This window comes from Clinocottus analis, unplaced genomic scaffold (assembly GCF_023055335.1).
Source record: "Clinocottus analis isolate CAN_PGR_092001 unplaced genomic scaffold, fCliAna1.0.p SCAF_32, whole genome shotgun sequence".
Lineage (NCBI taxonomy): Eukaryota > Metazoa > Chordata > Actinopteri > Perciformes > Cottidae > Clinocottus > Clinocottus analis.
In genome coordinates this window covers 302,501-322,584 of record NW_027176065.1, presented here as the reverse complement: position 1 = coordinate 322,584, position 20,084 = coordinate 302,501, and the positions used below count along the sequence as shown (strand labels likewise).

Genomic DNA, 20,084 nt, shown 5'->3' with positions numbered 1-20,084 from the left:
CTGAATGGCCCTTTATGGCATTAAATAATATTACTGGATTAGTTGGAGGCGTGCACTTGGCTCAAGCTTCGGTCGTCTACTTATTGAAACCCACATAAAAAAATGAGGAAAAAAATCTTTAGGTTTTATGTTTATAACTGTCAATTACATTTATTCTAAAAGGTTTATAAACTTTTTTAATCTTCTTCTAATCTTTATTATAACATCCAACAACCAGAAAACACTCGTTCACTGACTTCTTTTCAAACAATTTATTGATGCTCTTCACACATTAGTTGACACTTGTACTACTTATCAACAGGATAAAAAGCAACTGACGGCATCACAACTACCCTGACGATGGTCCTTTTTTAATATCTAACATATATACCATGACAATGTAAGTCATATTTCATGTGTAATGTCTAGGCACATACATAACAAACAGACATGCTTGGCTTTGTTCCTACATTCATATACAAATAAACTTAATATACATTCTTTACATACATACAGTACGTACACAACAGGCTCCTCCTCCTTCGGGGCTTTTCTGACCGCCATGACAAAACACTGAATATTTCACTTTGCAGCAGTTTTCCAGGAACAACTCAAGAAGCTGCAACCGGAAGTCCACTAAATATGTGTATAATGCATTTGGAGGTATAAACTTTGTGTTAAAATGACAACACAGTGTCATAAACGCGTCTCCATCAACTATTCAGGTTTATCAAATTGAGATGAGGGCAAAGTCGCACCACGTTTTTCTTCATACAGCATTACTTTTCACTAAAAATGCGTTCCTTTATGCAGAATAGTTGCACATGAATGTTTTCTGCAGGGGGGCGGTGTACACAAACGTTCTCAGATGCATCAGGACACAGCTCTGGTTTCTCCAGTGTTTTCAGACATCACAACTTTAAGACATCGTTCAGAGAGTTTTAGAAATGATTTAAACTTTTCAGGAACAGAACAAGTTAAGAGCGAAGAATCCTTTAGCTGAACTTGAAGAGTGAAAATCGCCCAAAATGATACAAGACACAAATACACAGGTTTGAGATGATTACTGTTCAGTTGGTTTTGGATAGTTGTAGAAGACTTGTTCCCTTTTGGACTTTGACTGACTTTATTAGTCTTTTCCAAATTTACTAAAGTGGTAAATACTGCAATTTCCCATCAAATGTTCAGTTTTTATGTTTTTCCATATCGAGCCGTGGTTACAGCCGCGAGCATGATTCATAATCATCGACTCACAGCGAGACCTGAGAATGCTGCTGATGTTGTTCACAGCAGAACGACGGCTGATCTGATGGAACGGACCAAACATTTAATCGATTATTAAAGTGTTGTAAACACGAAGCCGCCAGGCAGCTAAACCAGTTTGTCCGAAGGGCAAAATATGAAGTAATACAGGATAAAAAATGAAGTAAAATGGGATCATAGAAGCTTGGAAACACTTTCTTCGGAAGGAAGTTGGGCTGTGAGGTGATTTCAGCCCCGGTGGCCACAGTTGGAACTGCAGGTCACGTGACTGCAGCTGCAGGCCCCAACAAAGACTTCTTAAAAAAAGGCTTATAAAAACATAATATTATTTTCCTGAGCGTCAGAAAAAACACTTTGCATTATGGGGGAATTTGAGCTATTAGGTCAAGGAACTCCTTTTGAAAAACACTGAGGAAAACCGTGAAAAAAACATCTTTGCAGTGTGAGCCCGGTGAGCAGGAAGCCATCTTTTTTTTTATCATGGCATTAAGCTCCTCCCCCTCACAGTCACACGGGTGGCCAGTGTTTCACAGACGTGACGTCATCGCCGAGTCCCTTCAGTGAGTTCGGTGCCATCAGCACCTGAGGTTCAGCTCCTCGCACCGCAGGGAGTCGACCTCGCCGGTGTCCACGACGAGCCCGAGCTCTTCGGCGCCGCCTCGCTCCTCCTCCTCCGTCACCTCCCTCTCCCACTGACCCTGACGGGGAGAAGCAGAGGAGAGGTGGGAGGCGGGAGCATCGCCGGTACCTCCGCTCAGAGTCTCTCCTCCAGCCGGATGTTGATCTGCTCCGGCTTCTCGCTCTGCACGAACCTCGCCACTCTGACCCGTCTCCATCTCGCCCGTCTCCATCTCCGTCTCGCCGCCCGTCTCCCTCGTCTCGCCCACCACCACCGTTTCTCCGTCTAACTCCAAACCCGTCTCACCCGTCTCCATCTCCCCCGTCGAACTCCCCTTGGCCTCTTTACCCGAGTCGGCGTCCTCGTCTTCTGCCTCCCCTTTCGAACCCGGCCCCGTTTCCATCTCCTCCCGCATCCCGTCTTCATCCCGCAGTCTGGAATCGCAGCAGGCGCGCGGCCCCGGCTCACCGAGCAGCACCGCCGTCTGTCCACCCGGACACCGTCCTGTCCGCGGCGGCGGCGTCCGGTCTCCCGTCAGCGCCGCGGCCTCTTTGGCTTGTCTGATGCAGTTGATCCACTGCTGCTTGTTGAAGGCGTCGCTGGCCTGGAAGCAGTGGCTCTGCAGCGGGCCGCCCGCCCGGTCCGACACCCGGAAAAAGTTCTTTGCTGTGAGGAGCAGGAGGAGTTGGAGATAAAAGTTATAATAAAACAGATTTAATTTAAGTTGATGATGCATTCAAATGATGCCCCACGATCCGTGTCATACATTTGATATTATAGATTATAGTGGATTGGGCGGCGTAGCCTCTCGTTGGCTACATGTTTAACGGAGGTGGAGGCGGCATTCGCGTTGGTTTCGAGGTGGTCCCGCCTCTAATTATTAGAGGGAATTAAAAATGAGTTACTAAACAAACTGTGACTCTCCCCCATGTTAGAATACACCATTTCATAAGGCTCACTTCTTCCTTATTGTTCATATCGCTTCTTAACTATCGTATTTTACACATAGACGTTCCTTATTTACAGTGTAAGGCACAGTAAATTATTATTAATCTACAGCATTTTCATTCAGAAAGCCTGGCAATTACTGAATTTCAATTTGAAGAGTTTAATTAATCGGATTTGTATTTATCGACGGGACACAAAGAGATTTTAAAAATGTGTTTCTTGATTCACTTTCATAACGTTGTTGCTGTTTTCTAAAATATAAATCAAACAGCATCAATTTGTATTGGGACATTTCAAAGAAAACATTAAAGTACATTTAAATGTCTGTGCGCTTCGCTGTATCACAGGATGAAACCGGTTTTTTTGTTATAAAAATGAAATCAGGCGTCTGAACTGTACTGACTGCGCTCGTTGTTCCCGAAGGCTCCTCTGATGGACCCGCCCACTCTCATCTCTCCGTCTGATAGGTCCTCCAGGTCCAGCTGCCGGATGGGGATTGGCCGGCGGCAGAGCTGATAGCTGATTGGCTGGTCGCTGGCAGAGGCGGACCTGGTGATGACGAGGACGTCCTGGAAGAGGAAGACGTGGAGCTTCTGCAAACACAGAGAGAGAGAGGTTCATTTTAACACCTTTATCGGGGTTTTTGTGCATAATTGAGTGTTTCTTTTCCCAGATATTACTTTTTTAAGGCTGTTTACCTGAATTTATGTTCATAAAATTGCAAAAATAATCAAATTAGTAGCAGTTTCTTTACGGTAAAGGAACTTAAAATATATACGTTTATATATGTTATACTGTATGTACAGTGTATATCACCGGCTATGAGTTATATTTATATGTTATGGACCTTTAAAGTGTAAAAAACTCAGCCCCACATTATAAGATACCGAAACATTTGTAAAATGCTGATATTAAACAGTAAAAAAGCATAAAATCCAGTTTGTCCAGTAGAATATTTAAAGTTAAGTTGTTAACTAACTTTATGCATAGAAATACTGCAAAACTGAATTAATATTAAACTAAATTGAATAGTTTCTGTCGCTATTATGCAGTCATATTGTTTGTATGTTAATCTCAATTATGCAAATAAGCCCAGTGGGGTTTCTACCAATTCCTGCATGTGCATTTTGCAAATTTGCAAGTTTGCAAATGAATTCAAATACGACTTTCACAGGATCCGGAGGCTTAAAACAGAAGAATGAGAGAGAGTAAGGCTAGAAATGCACGATGAAGTCACAGGATAGACGATGTGGTGAAGGATCTACTGACGAGTCCTCTGTTGTTCTTCAGCTCTCCGTGGCAGCTGAGCGTCCTGGACCGGCCGATGAGGTCGTCCCTCTGGCCGTCCTCGGCGTACAGCAGCCGGTCCTTGTAGTACTCGCACTCGGACTCGCCCGTCCGGCTGTTGATGTCCGCCACCACGCTCTGAACCGTCAGCATCTGCAGAGGAAGCGGGCGACAGACAGCGGACGCGTTCAAAATAATAATAATAATAAAATGAATAATAATACTAAATATTCAAAAATATTTTTAATAATACAGAAATTATAATAAAAATAATAATAAAAAATATAATAATAACGAAATTAAAATTAAAATAATGTAATAATAATAATACTTTAAAAAATCAAAAATAATAATTAAAAAATATCATAATAATAATAATAATAATTAAAATAATTAAAAAATAATAATTAGGAGGAGTCACTGTTGACGACAGGGGTTCAGTTGTTTTTGTTTTTTTTTAACTTTGACTGATCTTTTGTACTGACAAATCAAATCTGTCAATTTTTCGGAAGATGAATACAGTAGATGTCCTCCTATTGGTCGAGAGTCCAATTTTCTTCCAGATTTAACTCAATATTTGAAATGCTTTGCGTCTGAGCCGCTAAGCCCAGACTTTTAAAGGTTATTTCTGATATTTTAGGTCTTCAGGGTTCCTCCAAACGTGTTTAAGGCCGTCTGAATTGTTCACAGATGCTTGATAGTCCTTTGCTTCTAAGAAACTCAAAATCATGATATTTTTTTTTCCCCCTCTGCGCCCCACAGCGAGGTGAACCAGCCCTACCGCCTCGTCCAGGTGCCGCCGGTCCGGGTGGTCGCCGGCCGTGTGCTTCAGGATCTCCCGGAGCAGCAGCGGGTACTTCACCAGCCGGCTGCGGGGGATGTCCAGGAAGTTCCACAGGTCCAGCTTCCTGCTGAAGGGCGACTGCAGGCAGCGCTGCAGGAAGTCCTGCACCCGCCGATCCTGCTTCTTCTGGTCCAACAAGGCCTTGGCCTTCACCTGGTTGCTGCAGTAGGAGGTGTAGGAGGAGAGGCACGGAAGCTGTGGTGGAGGAGGGACACAGGAGATGACAATGAAACTCCTGATCTTCCAGGACGTTACGTCACAAGAGAAACACGCACCCAGTCCGTCAGGATGCGTCCAACGTGCTCTGTGGACCCGTCGGGTTTCCTGGCGTCTCGGAGGCGACTCAGCAGGTCTGAGGAGAGAGACAGGTTTTAAAACGATGAAAAGACTCCAGAAAGAACGGAGACAGCCTCAACAGGAGCCTGAAGTGAAGGCCCGAACCAATCAGGCAGTTTGAAATGTTCCGATACAAGATTCAAGGTGTTTTTACTGTCATATGCACAGATAACAGACAGTTATTCTATATGAAAAGCTTCTTCAGCTCCTAACACACAGAATTACAACAAAACCTCATAAAACTAAGGCACAACATATAAAAGATACAACAGTATTACACACACATGTGATAATAGTATTGCTTTGTGTATAAAGTGCACTATGCATTAATACAATGTCCAAATATGGTTGTGGCAGGAAGTCACAGCAGCAGCCGTTCACGGTACAGCGGGCACATACAAAGATTGATGTAATATAAATATTTATGTTTTTCTACAGAGGCCTTGCTCTTATTGGAACGTTAAATGTTGTCTCAACACAAGCAGCCAGAAAAGAAACTAAAATTAAACTTTTTCATTGAGTTTAAGATTTAAGACTTTGGAGGTTTTTCATTCGCTTCTCTCGTCGCCATCTGGTGGCCGTCAGAGGAACTGCAGCTTTAAAGTCCCTTCAGAGCTGGAACATGTGACGTTGCTGGCTTCTTCTGTCTGTTTAAGTTGCGTGCTCAAGGGCAACATGTGTTGTATGGACTCATTGCATATGAGGAGTCCACTCTACTCCCTTTAAGAGCTGAACGTGTCCTCGTTCTCGGCGTTGAAGCACCTGGTGAGCTTCCAGCAGACGGCGCCTCCTACCTTCATGCAGAGGAATGAGCGAGTCCAGCGTGCCGAAGATCTGGTTCAGTTCCTGCTCGGTCATGATGGACAGCTTCAGCATGGGGTCATGGTAGGCCTGCAGTGCGCGCGCACACACACACACACACACACACACACACACACACACACACACACACACACACACACACACACACACACACACACACACACGAGTGTATTCAGAAATATATAAGTACTGTAGAATTAATTTAAGGGGAAAGTCAGTTCTTCAATGAAAAACAAAGGTTTTTATTTACCTTTTTAGCCAACTTGAGATCCTCCACCAAGTCCTGCTCGCCCTGAGAGAGCTCGAATATAGCCTGAGAGAGAGAGGGGGGGGAGGGAGGGAGGAAGGGAGGGAGAGACAGAGGGAGAGAAAGAGGGAGGGAGAGAGAGAGAGAGAGGGAGAGAGAGAAAGAAAAATATTCTCTTAGAAATTAGTTTGAGACATTTATTTATTATATTTATATATATATATATATATATATATATATATATATATATAAAAAATAATATATATTACACATATATAATTTATATATATAATATATATGTATTTATTTTATATAAATAAATACAATAATAAATTCACAAGATAAATGTATATATATATATATATATATATATATATATATATACACAATAAATATATAAAATAAATAAAATAATTTAAAAAATATATATATATATATATATATATATATATATATATATATATATATATATATATATATATATATATATATATACACACATATATACACACATATATATGTATGTATATATGTATGTTTATGTATATACATACATATATACATATATAATGAATCAGACCCCCCTCAGCCCTCCAGCGGCGGCGTTCCTCTCACCTCTTGGCGTTTGATCTCCTTCGGGCTCAGCGTCTGCGTCGCTCCCAGTCGGACATCGAACGTTTCGCTCCACAGTTTGCTGTCGCGCCGCTTAGCGGCCGGGACCGTTGCCGTGGAAACCCGGGTCGCGGCCATGAAGGAGGACGGGTTGGAGACTGTCGCCGAGATAACGCGCCTCTTCATTGTGGAGGAAGAGGAGGACGAGGAGGAGGAGGGAGGAGGAGGAGGAGGAAGGGGAGGAAGAGGAGCGGCTCTCTCCGTCTGACTCTCATTACGGAAACTGATGGAGCGCTGCAGAGACACACAGACGGGAAAACAACACAATAACACACTTTAACACTTCACAAAAGGTCTGACCCGTGTGCACGGTGTCGCTGAAGGAGTAAAAGCCCTCGGACGCTCCGGGAGCGCTTTCTACTCTTTGGATTGGCGGGAAAACTCCACTCATATAGAAGAACAACCGTGTCTGAAAGCATCTGGTGCTGTAGGGGTTAATTAAAACTACAACTCCCAAGATGCACCACCTGACAACGACAAGTGGAAGCCAACAATTTTTTTCTTTTTCTGGCGTTTAAAAAAATGTATTTCTCGATCTGCATCCTGAATCCTCGTTGGAATTCTGTGTCCATTTTTTTTTTTTTGTTTTTTTGAGAGGTTGTCAGCAACAATGGCGGCGCTGCGTTTTCATTCACAAAAAAAAAAAAAAAAAAAAAAAAAGCCGGCGCTCTGATTCGCGGCTCTGTCTCCGTGGCAACAGCCGGCTGCAGAGAGTCACCGCTCTCCGGCGGGATGAGACGGACGGACGGACGCGAGGCGCAAAAATTGGGGGGGGGAACTTGTGTTGTTGTTGTTTTTTCCTTCTGTCCGGTCACCTGCAGCGTCTGGCTGATCCTCTTCAGCGGCGCCGTCTTGACGGGCGGCAGCAGCGCGGCCAGAGACGTCACGCGGGAGACGAGCTTACTGCGCTTAGTGCCGGGCTCCTGGAGGAGAGAGAGAGAGAGAGAGAGGGAGGGAGAGAGAGAGCAGAGTCAGAGATGGATGACAGAGGAGACGTTAAGACAGACGAGAGGAAGAGACTGAAGGTCAAGGAAGGTCGGAGGTCAAAGTCCACAAACAATAAGATGAACTCCAACCAAATAAATGTCCCCAAGCGACGTCTTCAAATGACGGTTTTCAGTCTAGAAGCTTGATGGTGTCACCTTAACGTCATCACCTTAACGTCATCACCTTAACGTCATCGCCTTAACGTGGTCGCCTTAACGTCATCGACTTAACGTCATCACCTTAACGTCATCGCCTTAACGTCATCACCTTAACGTCATCGCCTTAACGTCATCACCTTAACGTCATCGCCTTAACGTGGTCGCCTTAACGTCATCGACTTAATGCCGTCGCCTTAATGTCGTTGCCTTAACGTCATCGCCTTAACGTCATCACCTTAACCAGTCGCCTTAACGTTGTCGCCTTAATGTCGTCGCCTTAATGTCGTCGCCTTAACGTCGTCACCTTAACGTTGTCACCTTAACGTCGTCACCTTAACGTCGTCACCTTAACGTGGTCACCTTAACGTCGTCACCTTAACGTCATCACCTTAACGTCATCACCTTAACGTCATCACCTTAACGTCATCACCTTAACGTGGTCACCTTAACGTGGTCACCTTAACGTGGTCACCTTAACGTCATCACCTTAACGTCATCACCTTAACGTCATCACCTTAACGTGGTCACCTTAACGTCATCACCTTAACGTGGTCACCTTAACGTGGTCACCTTAACGTCATCACCTTAACATGGTCACCTTAACGTGGTCGCCTTAACGTGGTCGACTTAATGTCGTTGCCTTAACGTCGTCGCCTTAACGTGGTCGCCTTAACGTGATCGCCTTAACGTGGTCGCCTTAACGCCGTCACCTTAACGCAGTCGCCTTAATGTTGTCGCCTTAATGTCGTCGCCTTAATGTCGTCGCATTAACGTGGTCGCCTTAACGTCGTCGACTTAATGTCGTCGCCTTAACGTCATCGCCTTAACGTGGTCGCCTTAACGTGATCGCCTTAACGTGGTCGCCTTAACGCCGTCACCTTAACGCAGTCGCCTTAATGTTGTCGCCTTAATGTCGTCGCCTTAACGTGATCGCCTTAACGTGGTCGCCTTAACGCCGTCACCTTAACGCAGTCGCCTTAATGTTGTCGCCTTAATGTCGTCGCCTTAATGTCGTCGCCTTAACGTGGTCGCCTTAACGTGGTCGCCTTAACGCCGTCACCTTAACGCAGTCGCCTTAATGTTGTCGCCTTAATGTCGTCGCCTTAACGTGATCGCCTTAACGTGGTCGCCTTAACGCCGTCACCTTAACGCAGTCGCCTTAATGTCGTCGCCTTAATGTCGTCGCATTAACGTGGTCGCCTTAACGTGATCGCCTTAACGTGGTCGCCTTAACGCCGTCGCCTTAACGCAGTCGCCTTAACGTCGTCACCTTAACGTCGTCACCTTAACGTCGTCACCTTAACGTCGTCACCTTAAGGACGACATTAAAATGACTTGATTAAAATGAAATGATTTCAGGAAGTTGCCGATTACAATTACAATTCACATCATGTTGGACAGGAGAGAAAACGTTTGCACAAATGGAAGATTTGACTTTAAAGCTGATTTTTGACTTTTAAGGTGCAAAATGAAGTTTTGTGAAAAAGACCCGAGGAGTTAAATATATTTTGTCTGTAACTTCTCAGCGTGTGACGCACGATGACTCGTGATGAGCGACTCGGCTTTCTGACAACAGACGCATCAATCAACTGACAACATGTTTGTGGAACAACGTTCCCCCCTTTGAGGTTTTTACACAGCTTTTTAAACAGCAGGTTGAAACAATAGTGTGACTCAAAGGCCTCACACACACACACACACACACACACACACACACACACACACACACACACACACACACACACACACACACACACAATGGAATGAGGAAAATGCCACCAGACTGATTGTCCTGGATACAGACTTATAATAAATCAATATGTGTGTGTGTGTGTGTGTGTGTGTGTGTGTGTGTGTGTGTGTGTGTGTGTGTTTGAGTGTGTGTCTGTGTGTGTGTGTGTACAGTCAGCTGACCTACTGAAACACAGGAACCGTCAAACTCTGTTTCCATCAACACTTTCGGGAACCAGTCGACCAAAAAATAAATCGACCTCGGATGTTTTTGTTTTTTTGTTTTTTTGCTCTCGATCGTTTTCAAAGTCACAGAAAGATTTTCAGTTCTGGGTTCACGTCCCAAAATCCGACGACAGGTTCTCCAACAGTTTTCAACTGTCAATTGACAATTCAAAGCTGTGACTCTGAAGCCTTTAAAGCTGCTTTAAGGCTCTAAAATAAACCCGTAAACAGCAGTTTCTGTGATTGAATTCAATGTGTTTTCTCTCATTTCTTTGCAGATGACATTGTTGTGTTTATTCAAGATGTACACTGTTGCTTTGAAAAGACTTTGGACTTAAATAATAATACATAATCATGTTTATTGGCTTCCCAGCAGATGAGTTTCCATTGGACATCTGGTTTCTGTGTGTGACGGCCTTCAGATGATTCGTTCTGACAAAGATCAATGCGGTGCAGTTGGCCAACAGCAGACTAATCATCTAATTACAGTTTACAGCAGACTGACTCTGTGAATACACTTTCCACAGAGTCAGATAAATAAACCAGCGCTGCTCCCGAAACATCGACGTTTCGATTTGACAGTCAACCGTAGAATGACTGCACCTCATGTACGTTGATGTGGACATTGCACACGAAGCAAAGCAGGAAAGCAGCGTGGCAGGCGGACGAGAGGATGGGACCGCCAACGCATGACTTTCACCCAAAAACTAAAAGTAATGTTAGATTAAATTAACCCTAACCCCATTAGTCAAGTTAACATCAACTTAACCTAAAGTGGTTTTCTTGCCTGAAGCTACTTAACTTCCTGCAATACAGATGTTTATTTAGAAAAGACATTATGCGAGTAACCAGTTTATATTGACATCTATCTCTCTATCTGTCTGTCTGTCTGTCTGTATCTATCTATCTGTCTATTTGTCTGTCTGTCAATCATTCTTCCTAACCTGTTTGTCTGTCTGTATATGTATCTATCTACCCATCCATCTTCCTTCCTTCCATCCCTCCCTTCCTCTCTCCATCCATCCATACATCCATCCTTACATCCATCCATCCTTCCACCCACCCATCCATCCTTCCATCCATCCATCCTTCCACCCTTCCATCCATCATCCACCCTTCCATCCATCCATCCATCCTTCCATCATCATCATCCACCCTTCCTTCCTTCCTTCCTTCCACCCACCCATCCATCCATCCATCCATCATCCATCCATCCATCCACCTACATATTCATCCGTCTGTCTGTCTGTCTGTCTGTCTGTCTGTCTGTCTGTCTGTCTGTCTGTCTATCTATCCATCTATCCATCCATCCATCCATCTATGAAGAAGAGGACATGAAGAAGAAGACACAAGAGGAACAGAAAGAGTTTCATAGAAACACATTCAGTAAACATGATGTAAAAATGTAATTCATGAGTGTTTGACGTGTTGTTTCCACACAGATCTGATGTTCCTGTGAATTTAATGCTCACGTCTCTTCGCTTCATGTACGTCATGTCATGAGTCATCAAAGTATTGTTCAATTATTTCAAAGGAGGGTTAAGTGCAAATAAAAAAACCATGGTTAGAAAAGCGCTGAGTGCAGGACGGCGAGAGAGCCGAGAGGACGCAGAAGGTCTAAGAACAGCTTCACATGACGGAAAACAGCATGAGGGGCGTGAGAGTGAGACCACTTCACTGCTCTTTGTTCTAGACGGAGGGAACGTTCAGATCACCAGACTGCTTTAAGGGTTCAGCCGAATACGTTGTCACACAGCAGTGATAAGAACTCACTGATGAAGGACAGATAAAGTGCCGCTAGGATCTAAAAATCCTTTCACCTCCAATGTGTTTGTTTGAAAGCAGACGTTTTAGTGACAAACATCTGTCATCGGCATCGCTGGTCTATCAGTTTATCACCAAAGCAGCCGGTCAGGAAGGATCTGACGCTTTAAATGGAACAAACGTTTAAAAAATAACAGAAATCCTTCAGAAAATGCACTTATATTCACTTTAAAGTGAACTCTATCCAAAAAAACTACCATGAAATGTATAAACAGTATAACTGAAACACTACGAAAAGATACTGGAGAAAAGCAACATGAGAATAGAAGTAGAACATTTCCTCCATCTCACCTGCACCTGTTTCCCCATGTTTCTGATCCCCTTCACGAACTCCACGGAGCATCCAGACTTAAACTGGTGGACCAGCAGGCAGAGACCCACCACCATGCTGCTCACCACAGAGCCCAGTAACAGGACTCTGGACCTTTTCCCAGCAGCGAGGCGGCGCCCAGAAAGACTTTCAAACTGGTCTGGAGTGGGGAGAGACCGCGAGGCGGTGAAGACCTTCAAGAAGGTGCGAAGAACTCCAGAGTCCAAATGGAGTGGAGCGTTGGCGTTGGAGATGTTCTACTGGTTAAACTGGTCAAGAATCCACGAGGAAACTGGAGCGCCGCGAAAGGTTTTGCGTCGTGCGTCCGGCACCTTTTCAGCGTCCAAAACAAATGATTTGGTGCCACTAAATCTTCCGGAGTGAACTGGTTTTCGAGAAGGTTTTAGGTATCCAAGAAGAGCCGGATCACCAGTAGAGATCCCCGGAAAGAAACTGGTTCCAGTCAAGAAGTTTAGTTCTGGAAGAGCATCCAGAAGGAGTTCGGCACCAGAAGGATCTTCCTGGTTGCGTCAGAGGGTCTCGGTGTCGGCGGTCCGGACTGTTCGGACTTCCCGGAGCTCTTATTCCAGGTTTCTGTCGAACAGCGGTTCAAGCTTTTCTCTCTCTCAGCGATGATTGTTCACTCGTCACCCTCCTGCTGGAAATAAACGCTCGCTCTCTCTCTCTCTCTCTCTCTCTGACACACTCCCTCACTTGCTTCCCTCACCCACTTCCTTCCTTTCTCCCTTTTCCTCCCTGACTTCTTTTCCTTTTGTTTATACCGCGAGCCTCTTACAGAACAATACAGATATGGATAAGATATTCCCATGAGAGATGAAACCACCACCAAAAGGTACCGTATAAAATATGACGTGATACATCTTCCTCCTCTTTGCCACAGAGATCCATCGTTGACCAGACCGCATTAAACAAACAATCAATATTGCACTTCATCACCATGAACACACACACACACAGTATATTTTTGACTCAATCCCACACACACACACACACACACGTTCCTGCTGCCACAAACACTCACTATAGAGCACCAAATGTGTATTAATCCGCCGCTGAAAATAGTCCCCAACAAATGCGCTACTTATTCCCGCTTGATAAAAACTACACTGACCAGCTGTTTAAGAAAAAATATTGAATTAAATGATATATTTCTGAGTTAAGTGTAGAGCTGAGAGCCACGGACAACAAAGGAAAGTCAGAAAACGTTGAAAAACTAACATATTGTTGGTTAAAAAACATAAAACAGCACCAGTTTTAACCTTTAAGTTCAATTTAAACAAATCAATGACGAGTAAAATAGATGCAATAAACCTTTTACTCAAGTGTGAGTTAGAAGGTTTTAGTGGCAAAATGTACTTATCTCAGGTAAAAGTACTTAAAGTAATTAATGTTGCAGCAGTTACTTTTAACTACTTTTTACCGTTTAATCTACAGCGATGCAACATATTTAAATCTCAATTTACATGCAAAATAAATTAAATTAAATGCAAATAGACTACAGTCAATCGTAGTATATGCGCAGAAGAAAAGAAGTGCAGTAATTTCCTCTAAAATGCTGTAAAATTGATGTTAAAAAAAGTACAATATTTGACTGTAAAGAGTCTCAAAGTAGACACGAACAAAGCTACAAAAAGGAAATCTCAGATACAAATCCCGAAAACTGGAACTCCAGCGCATCGCCACTGGACATCCACACGACATGAGGCTGAATGGAACTGTTCACACCGATGATACTGGAGCGGTACTGGTGTCACTGGGACGGGAGAGAGAGAGCCAGAGCGCCGCCTGCAGGCAGCCGGAGCTCTGCTCTGGTTTCACAGCAGCTTTACAGTAAGTTACTGCGTGTACTTTGTGTGTGTAGTTGTACTACTACATCAGGTTTTGGACTGTTGGTTTGACTAAACGAGGCGTATGAAAACACCCGTGTGGGAGATCAAAACGGACATTTTATTTGACTGGTTTAAACATTTAAAAGACATCGTATGTCCGTTATAATAAAGTCCAGCAGTACACTAATTATAGCTCTGGTTACCACAGAGACCGTGTGTGACATCAGCGGTCTTTGTGGACATGCCTCCATGGTTTCCTGTGACTCACTGACCTCCGACCCGGCGTGGAGCCACCTCGCGGTCCGGTAAGGGGCGTCACCCTGGAGGCGCCATTGTGTCCAAAGAGGAACACGAGTCACCGAAACACGCAGAACAACACGCAGAACAACACGCAGAACAACACGCAGAACAACACGCCTCGATTCATCTGAACCGTGACGACCCGCTGACCACAGAACACGTCTGTAAACATCAGAACTGTATCAGCTGGTTTTAATCAGAATAATAATGAATAAAGTATCATAATAAAATACATTATATATGTATTACATATTAGATATTATGTATTGCCTAATATATATATAATACATATATGTATATTTTTTAAATATTTAAGTATTTAAGTATATTTTAAATAAAACATAAATAAATAATAAATAATTTTAAGTAGCAAAATAAAAATAGTTTGTATGTATTATATATATTGTGTATATATATATATATATTTATATATATATATATATATATATATATATATATATATATATATATATATATATATATATATATATATTAAAGTAGGTAATAAATAATAAATAATTTTAAGTAGCGAAATAAAAATAGTTTTGAGACATTTGACTGTACAGGTCTACCTAATATAATAAATATATTATATACATATTATATACTAGATATTGTGTATTTTATTATGTATTATGTATGTATAATACATATATGTAATATATTATATCTAATATATATATATATATATATATATATATATATATATATATATTATATTTTTAAGAAGGTAATAAATAATAAATACATAATTAATAATTTAAGTAGCAAAATAAAAATAGTTTCGAGATGTTTGACTGTACAGGTGTACCTAATAAAGTGGCTACTGAGTGTGAATGGATAAAGACGCATAAGCACTAAACTACTGACACATAAAATACTCTCTCTCTCTCTCTCTCTCTCTCTCTCTCTCTATATATATATATATATTTATACTCATCTCCAGTCCAGACAAAGTGAATATGAATTATTTTTTTCCACTGAGTTGCAGGGAGCAGCGAGGGAGGAACGATGGAGGAACAATGGAGGAACGATGGAGGAACGATGGAGGAACGATGGAGGAACAATGGAGGAACGATGGAGGAACAATGGAGGAACGATGGAGGAACAATGGAGGAACGATGGAGGAACGATGGAGGAACGATGGAGGAACAATGGAGGAACGATGGAGGAACGATGGAGGAACGATGGAGGAACAATGGAGGAACAATGGAGGAACGATGGAGGAACGATGGAGGAACAATGGAGGAACGATGGAGGAACAATGGAGGAACAATGGAGTCGTGTGTTCAGGTTCATTTGTCTTCAGACCGATGTCTGCGTCCACCAGGCGGGACGTCCTGTGCAGCAGCAGCGAGGAGACGCCCTGCTGCTGCTGCACAGGGTGAAGCAGGCGAGGCCCAACATGAGGGTCCAGGACCCCCGAGGGTCCACAATGACCCACTCGAGGGCCGCAGAGAGGAATCTCATTGTAGGAAAATAAGGTAGAATAGTGCTGACGTGGTGTTTTACCTTCTTTACTGGTGAGACGAATACACAGATATTAAAGTTGCTGTTTTATCAACATGTGCTCTTTAGTAAAGATGAATTCATTTAGTTATTCATTATATTAATTCATTTTTATAGAATAAGTCATGATTTAAACTACTATCTGTGCTGTTGAAGCAAATATGAAGAACAGCTCTTTTTTTTTAATGAAGACTATGAAGTTGTTTTTGGCCTCCTTTGGGTCTAATGGATTCATATTTATAGAGAGGATGCACCAATAAAAGACAGTGAAGAAGAAGAAGAAGAAGAAGAAGAAGAAGAAGATAAACCAGAACCAGACACAACGTAACACAAGGTAACACAACGTAACACAATGTAACACAAGGTAACACACTGAACTCACGTTGAGGTCCAGACTGCAGAGGCTGAGTGAGTCGGCGTCTCTGCTGGCCTGCTTCCTCTTCTTCTGCAACACACACACACACACACACACACACACACACAGACACACAGACACACACACACACACACACACACACACACACACACACACACACACACACACACACACACACACACACACCATGCTGTTAGGAGCTGGAGAGAAACTCACTGTCTGTAATTCGTAATATTTAATGAATGTATTAATATGTATTTATTACATTTTATTTATTGTGTTTGTCTATTGATACAATTATATTATTTAAATGCATTATTTGATTTAATTCATAGTATTTGAATAGTTTTTGGTCACACAGCTGACCTCTGTGGTGACCTTGTGTTGCCATGACCACAAAACAGGAAGAAAACACAGGTCACTGAGGGCAAACAGCTGAGGAAGAGAAGGAGGAGGAGGAGGAGGAGGAGGAGGAGGAGGAGGAGGAGGAGGAGGAGGGGAGGAGGAGAGGAACAAAGTAAGGGAGGTAAGGGATGGAAAAAAGGAGGGAGGAGACACAGAGAGGAGATATTAAGAGGTGTGGAGAGAAAAGGAGACATCAAAAGATGAGGAAAGGAGACAAAAGGAGGAGAGGGGAAGGGAGGAGACAAGCGGAGAAGAAGAGGAGGGAAAGAAAAAGAGGAGATAATGAGAGGAGACTAGGAGACGAGAAAGAGGAGGAGGTGACTGGGAAACGAAGGTTACAATGAAAGGAGAAGCGGAAGGAAGGAGACAAGGCCGGGATGAGGTGACATAGAAAGGAGACAAGGAGGTGAAAAAGAGAGGAGACAAGGAGATGAAAAGTAGGAGGCAAGGAGAGGAGACAAGGATGTTGGGATCGCTGCAGCAGAGTGCAACAATAGCAGGAAGTGTGCTGTTTGTTGAGTATTGTGTTGAGACTTTGTTGTTGGCCGGAGGTTGTGTAACCTGGCCGACGTTACCTTTAACTCACTGTCGCTATAGAAACCAAGGAGGGGGAGGAGTCTGTTCCTCCAGTCCATATAAGGGCAGTCCTCTAAACGAGGCTGATCGTGAGTATTGAGAAGTACGATCAGTGGATTTCTCGCAGAGGGTTAAATGAGGAGGCTGCACCGTTAGCTTAGCTTAGCATAAACAATGGAAACAGGTGTAAAAAGCTAGCCTCGGTCACAAAGGTCACCGACCAGCACGTTTAACAACAAAAAAACATGTCATCTTTCTGTTCGTGAGTTGTTGTTTTTCAGTTATTTCTGTTTTTAGGACACTTATTCAAAATGGCGACGTGTTCCTTTGCTGTCATTATGCAAATATTTTACAGATAAAGTTAATAATTATCAAAAATAGTTCATTTTGTGACAGATTGTAATGGTTTTGTTTGGCATGTTGATTGCAATAACATAGTAGGAAGTTGTTTGCATCTCTTCATATTGCGTCTCTAAATAGTACTACTGCGTCATGCTCTTTGCACATGTACATGGTACTAGTACATGTACATTATACAAGTACTTGTTACAAGTACATGTACATTAAGTTGAAGGAACGTCACATCACATGAAAGAAACCAAAACCACCGACTTACAGAAAACTACACAAACTTGCAGAGTGAAGCTTGTGTGTCCCAGTGGAGGATATTACTGACTATGTACTCAAGTACTACAAGCCTGCTAAAGTACACATTCAATGTGCTTTACTACTATAGAATATAAGGCATCAAATACATGAATACAGCGGTAATACTTCTCCACATTCACAGTTAAGTGTGTGTTTTTTTACTCTCAATATTTGAGGCACACTTTCGCTAAAACATACATTTTGTGTGTGTTTTAGTACAAGTACCTTTAATGACGTGAAGTAACTGAATACTGACGAACAAAAATACTTTGTGAGTATTTCGAAAACAATTTAAAAATTGCGTAATAATGTGTGTTAATGGTTGGAAACACAAGACGGTTCTGCAGGGTTCTTGTGGTCGAGGAACCCTGAGCTCCTCATCGTTCCCCTTGCAGCTCGTCCGTGGGTGAAATGCATTCTGGGAGACGTAGTATCTGACTCACCCGATAGTACAGGAACAGGCAGCAGCCCATCATGAAGGTACCAGCTGCTCCTGGAACGCACGTCAAGTGTCAACGGACTCTCTCTCCGCCAAGCGCTGCTCCTCTTCCTCCACTCTTCTTCTCCTCCTCCTCCTCTTCCTCCTCTTCATCAGCTCTCTTCTCCTCCTGATGGGGCATCTGGGAGAACTCCTCCTGTTTTCTGTTTGATGCCTCTCTCCTCACTTGAACCCCTCCTTCAGTCACATGCCCTCTTCTTCTTCTTCTTCTTCTTCTTCTTCTTCTTCTTCTTCTTCTTCTTCTTCTTCTTCTTCTTCTTCTTCTTCTTCTTCTTCTCTTTATCTGCACGTCCAACTCCTTCTTCTTCTTCTTCTTCTCCTCCTCTTCCTCCTCGAGTTCTTCTTCTCGTCCTTCTTCTTTAAAAGCGTCTCTCCTTCTCCTCCTCAGTCACAATGTGCAGCTCCTGAGCTTCTCCACCTCTGAGTGGATCAGCAGACCCTCAGGAACAGGAACCCTTCACAATGTGTGTGTGTGTGTGTGTGTGTGTGTGTGTGTGTATGTGTGTGTGTGTGTGTGTGTGTGTGTGTCCTCAGTTCCCATTGGACAAACAGGAAGTGACGGTCGTCGGGGGGAAACTGGCGTCTATAATTAGGAGCGACAGGAGACACACGAAGGAATTCATGCAAAGAAAATATGAAAAGTGCCGAAATTATTATTATTATTTTATTGTGTTCTTCTTGTATCCTTCTTGTATCCTTCTTGTATTCTCCTTGTGTCCTTCTTGTGTCCTTTTATTCTTCTTATGTCCTTCTTGTATCCTTCTCGTATCCTTCTTGTGTCCTTGTATTCTTCTTGTGTCCTTTTATTCTTCTTGTATCCTTCTTGTGACCTTCTTGTGTCCTTCTTGTATCCTTCTTGTCTCCTTGTATCCTTATTCTATACTTCATCTATCCTTCTTCTATACTTCTTGTATCCTTCTTGTGTCCTTTTATTCTTCCAGTATCCTTCTTGTGTCCTTATTGTATCCTTCTTGTGTCCTTGTGTCCTTTTATTCTTCTAGTATCCTTCTTGTATCCTTCTTCTATCCTTCTTCTATACTTCTTGTATCCTTCTTGTGTCCTTTTATTCTTCTTGTATCCTTCTTCTATACTTCTTTTATACTTCTTGTCTCCTTCTTTTATTTGGTGTTTCTCACAACACGTTCCCACTGAGACCGGCTTCCTTTAGGGGAAAGTGTTCAGTGCTCGTTCACAGAAGTATATAATACGTTCCTTATTCTTTTAATAAAAATACTTTCATGAGGTCTAAAGAAAGCAGCGTCTGGATCCCTTCACTGTCGAGGTTGTAATACTTTTCTACTTTTAGTTTAGTTTAAGTTTGAAAGCAGGACTTGTACCTGTAACGGAGTATTTGTACATTGTGGTAAGAATACTTTTACTTCAGTAAATCTGACGGTTAAAACCAGCTTCGCGCTCCTCTGGTGATGTCAGAGCCGTAATCATCTTTAATAATCTGTAAAGGAGTGGCCTGGTCGTGCATTGTGTTTGTTGTGTAGTGTCGGCTTGTGCGATGTTGTTCTCACCCCTCTGAGGGACCAGCTGTCAGGAGACAGCAGGGAGAAGGAGCCGGGTTTCTTCTGCAGCCTCGACCTGAAGGGAGGAAGGAAACAAGAGTAATTAGTGCTCGCTGCTCCTAAACTCTCCGGAGCAACTTTTATGAGCAGCGTGA

At 42.9% G+C, this 20,084-nt stretch overlaps 1 protein-coding gene across 3 annotated transcripts in view; it reads right to left on the bottom strand.

Annotated features, from left to right (window-relative positions):
- Positions 1-250: 250 nt before the first annotated feature.
- arhgef3 (Rho guanine nucleotide exchange factor (GEF) 3) overlaps positions 251-20,084 on the bottom strand; it is a 24,051-nt gene continuing 4,217 nt past the window's right edge. The window contains exons 2-12 of one of the 3 annotated variants that reach the window (XM_068595941.1): positions 19,939-20,005; positions 16,294-16,356; positions 7,833-7,940; positions 6,961-7,251; positions 6,349-6,411; positions 6,071-6,167; positions 5,216-5,292; positions 4,878-5,135; positions 4,079-4,249; positions 3,213-3,402; positions 251-2,527 (exon numbers count right to left, since the gene is read on the bottom strand). In XM_068595941.1, the coding sequence (XP_068452042.1) occupies positions 1,818-2,527; positions 3,213-3,402; positions 4,079-4,249; positions 4,878-5,135; positions 5,216-5,292; positions 6,071-6,167; positions 6,349-6,411; positions 6,961-7,251; positions 7,833-7,940; positions 16,294-16,356; positions 19,939-20,005 (2,095 nt within the window). In that variant the 3' untranslated portion in view covers positions 251-1,817. Of the gene's footprint in view, positions 2,528-3,212; positions 3,403-4,078; positions 4,250-4,877; positions 5,136-5,215; positions 5,293-6,070; positions 6,168-6,348; positions 6,412-6,960; positions 7,252-7,832; positions 7,941-16,293; positions 16,357-18,359; positions 18,744-19,938; positions 20,006-20,084 lie in introns of those variants that run through there. The other 2 variants (XM_068595942.1, XM_068595943.1) reach the window with 2 other exon arrangements.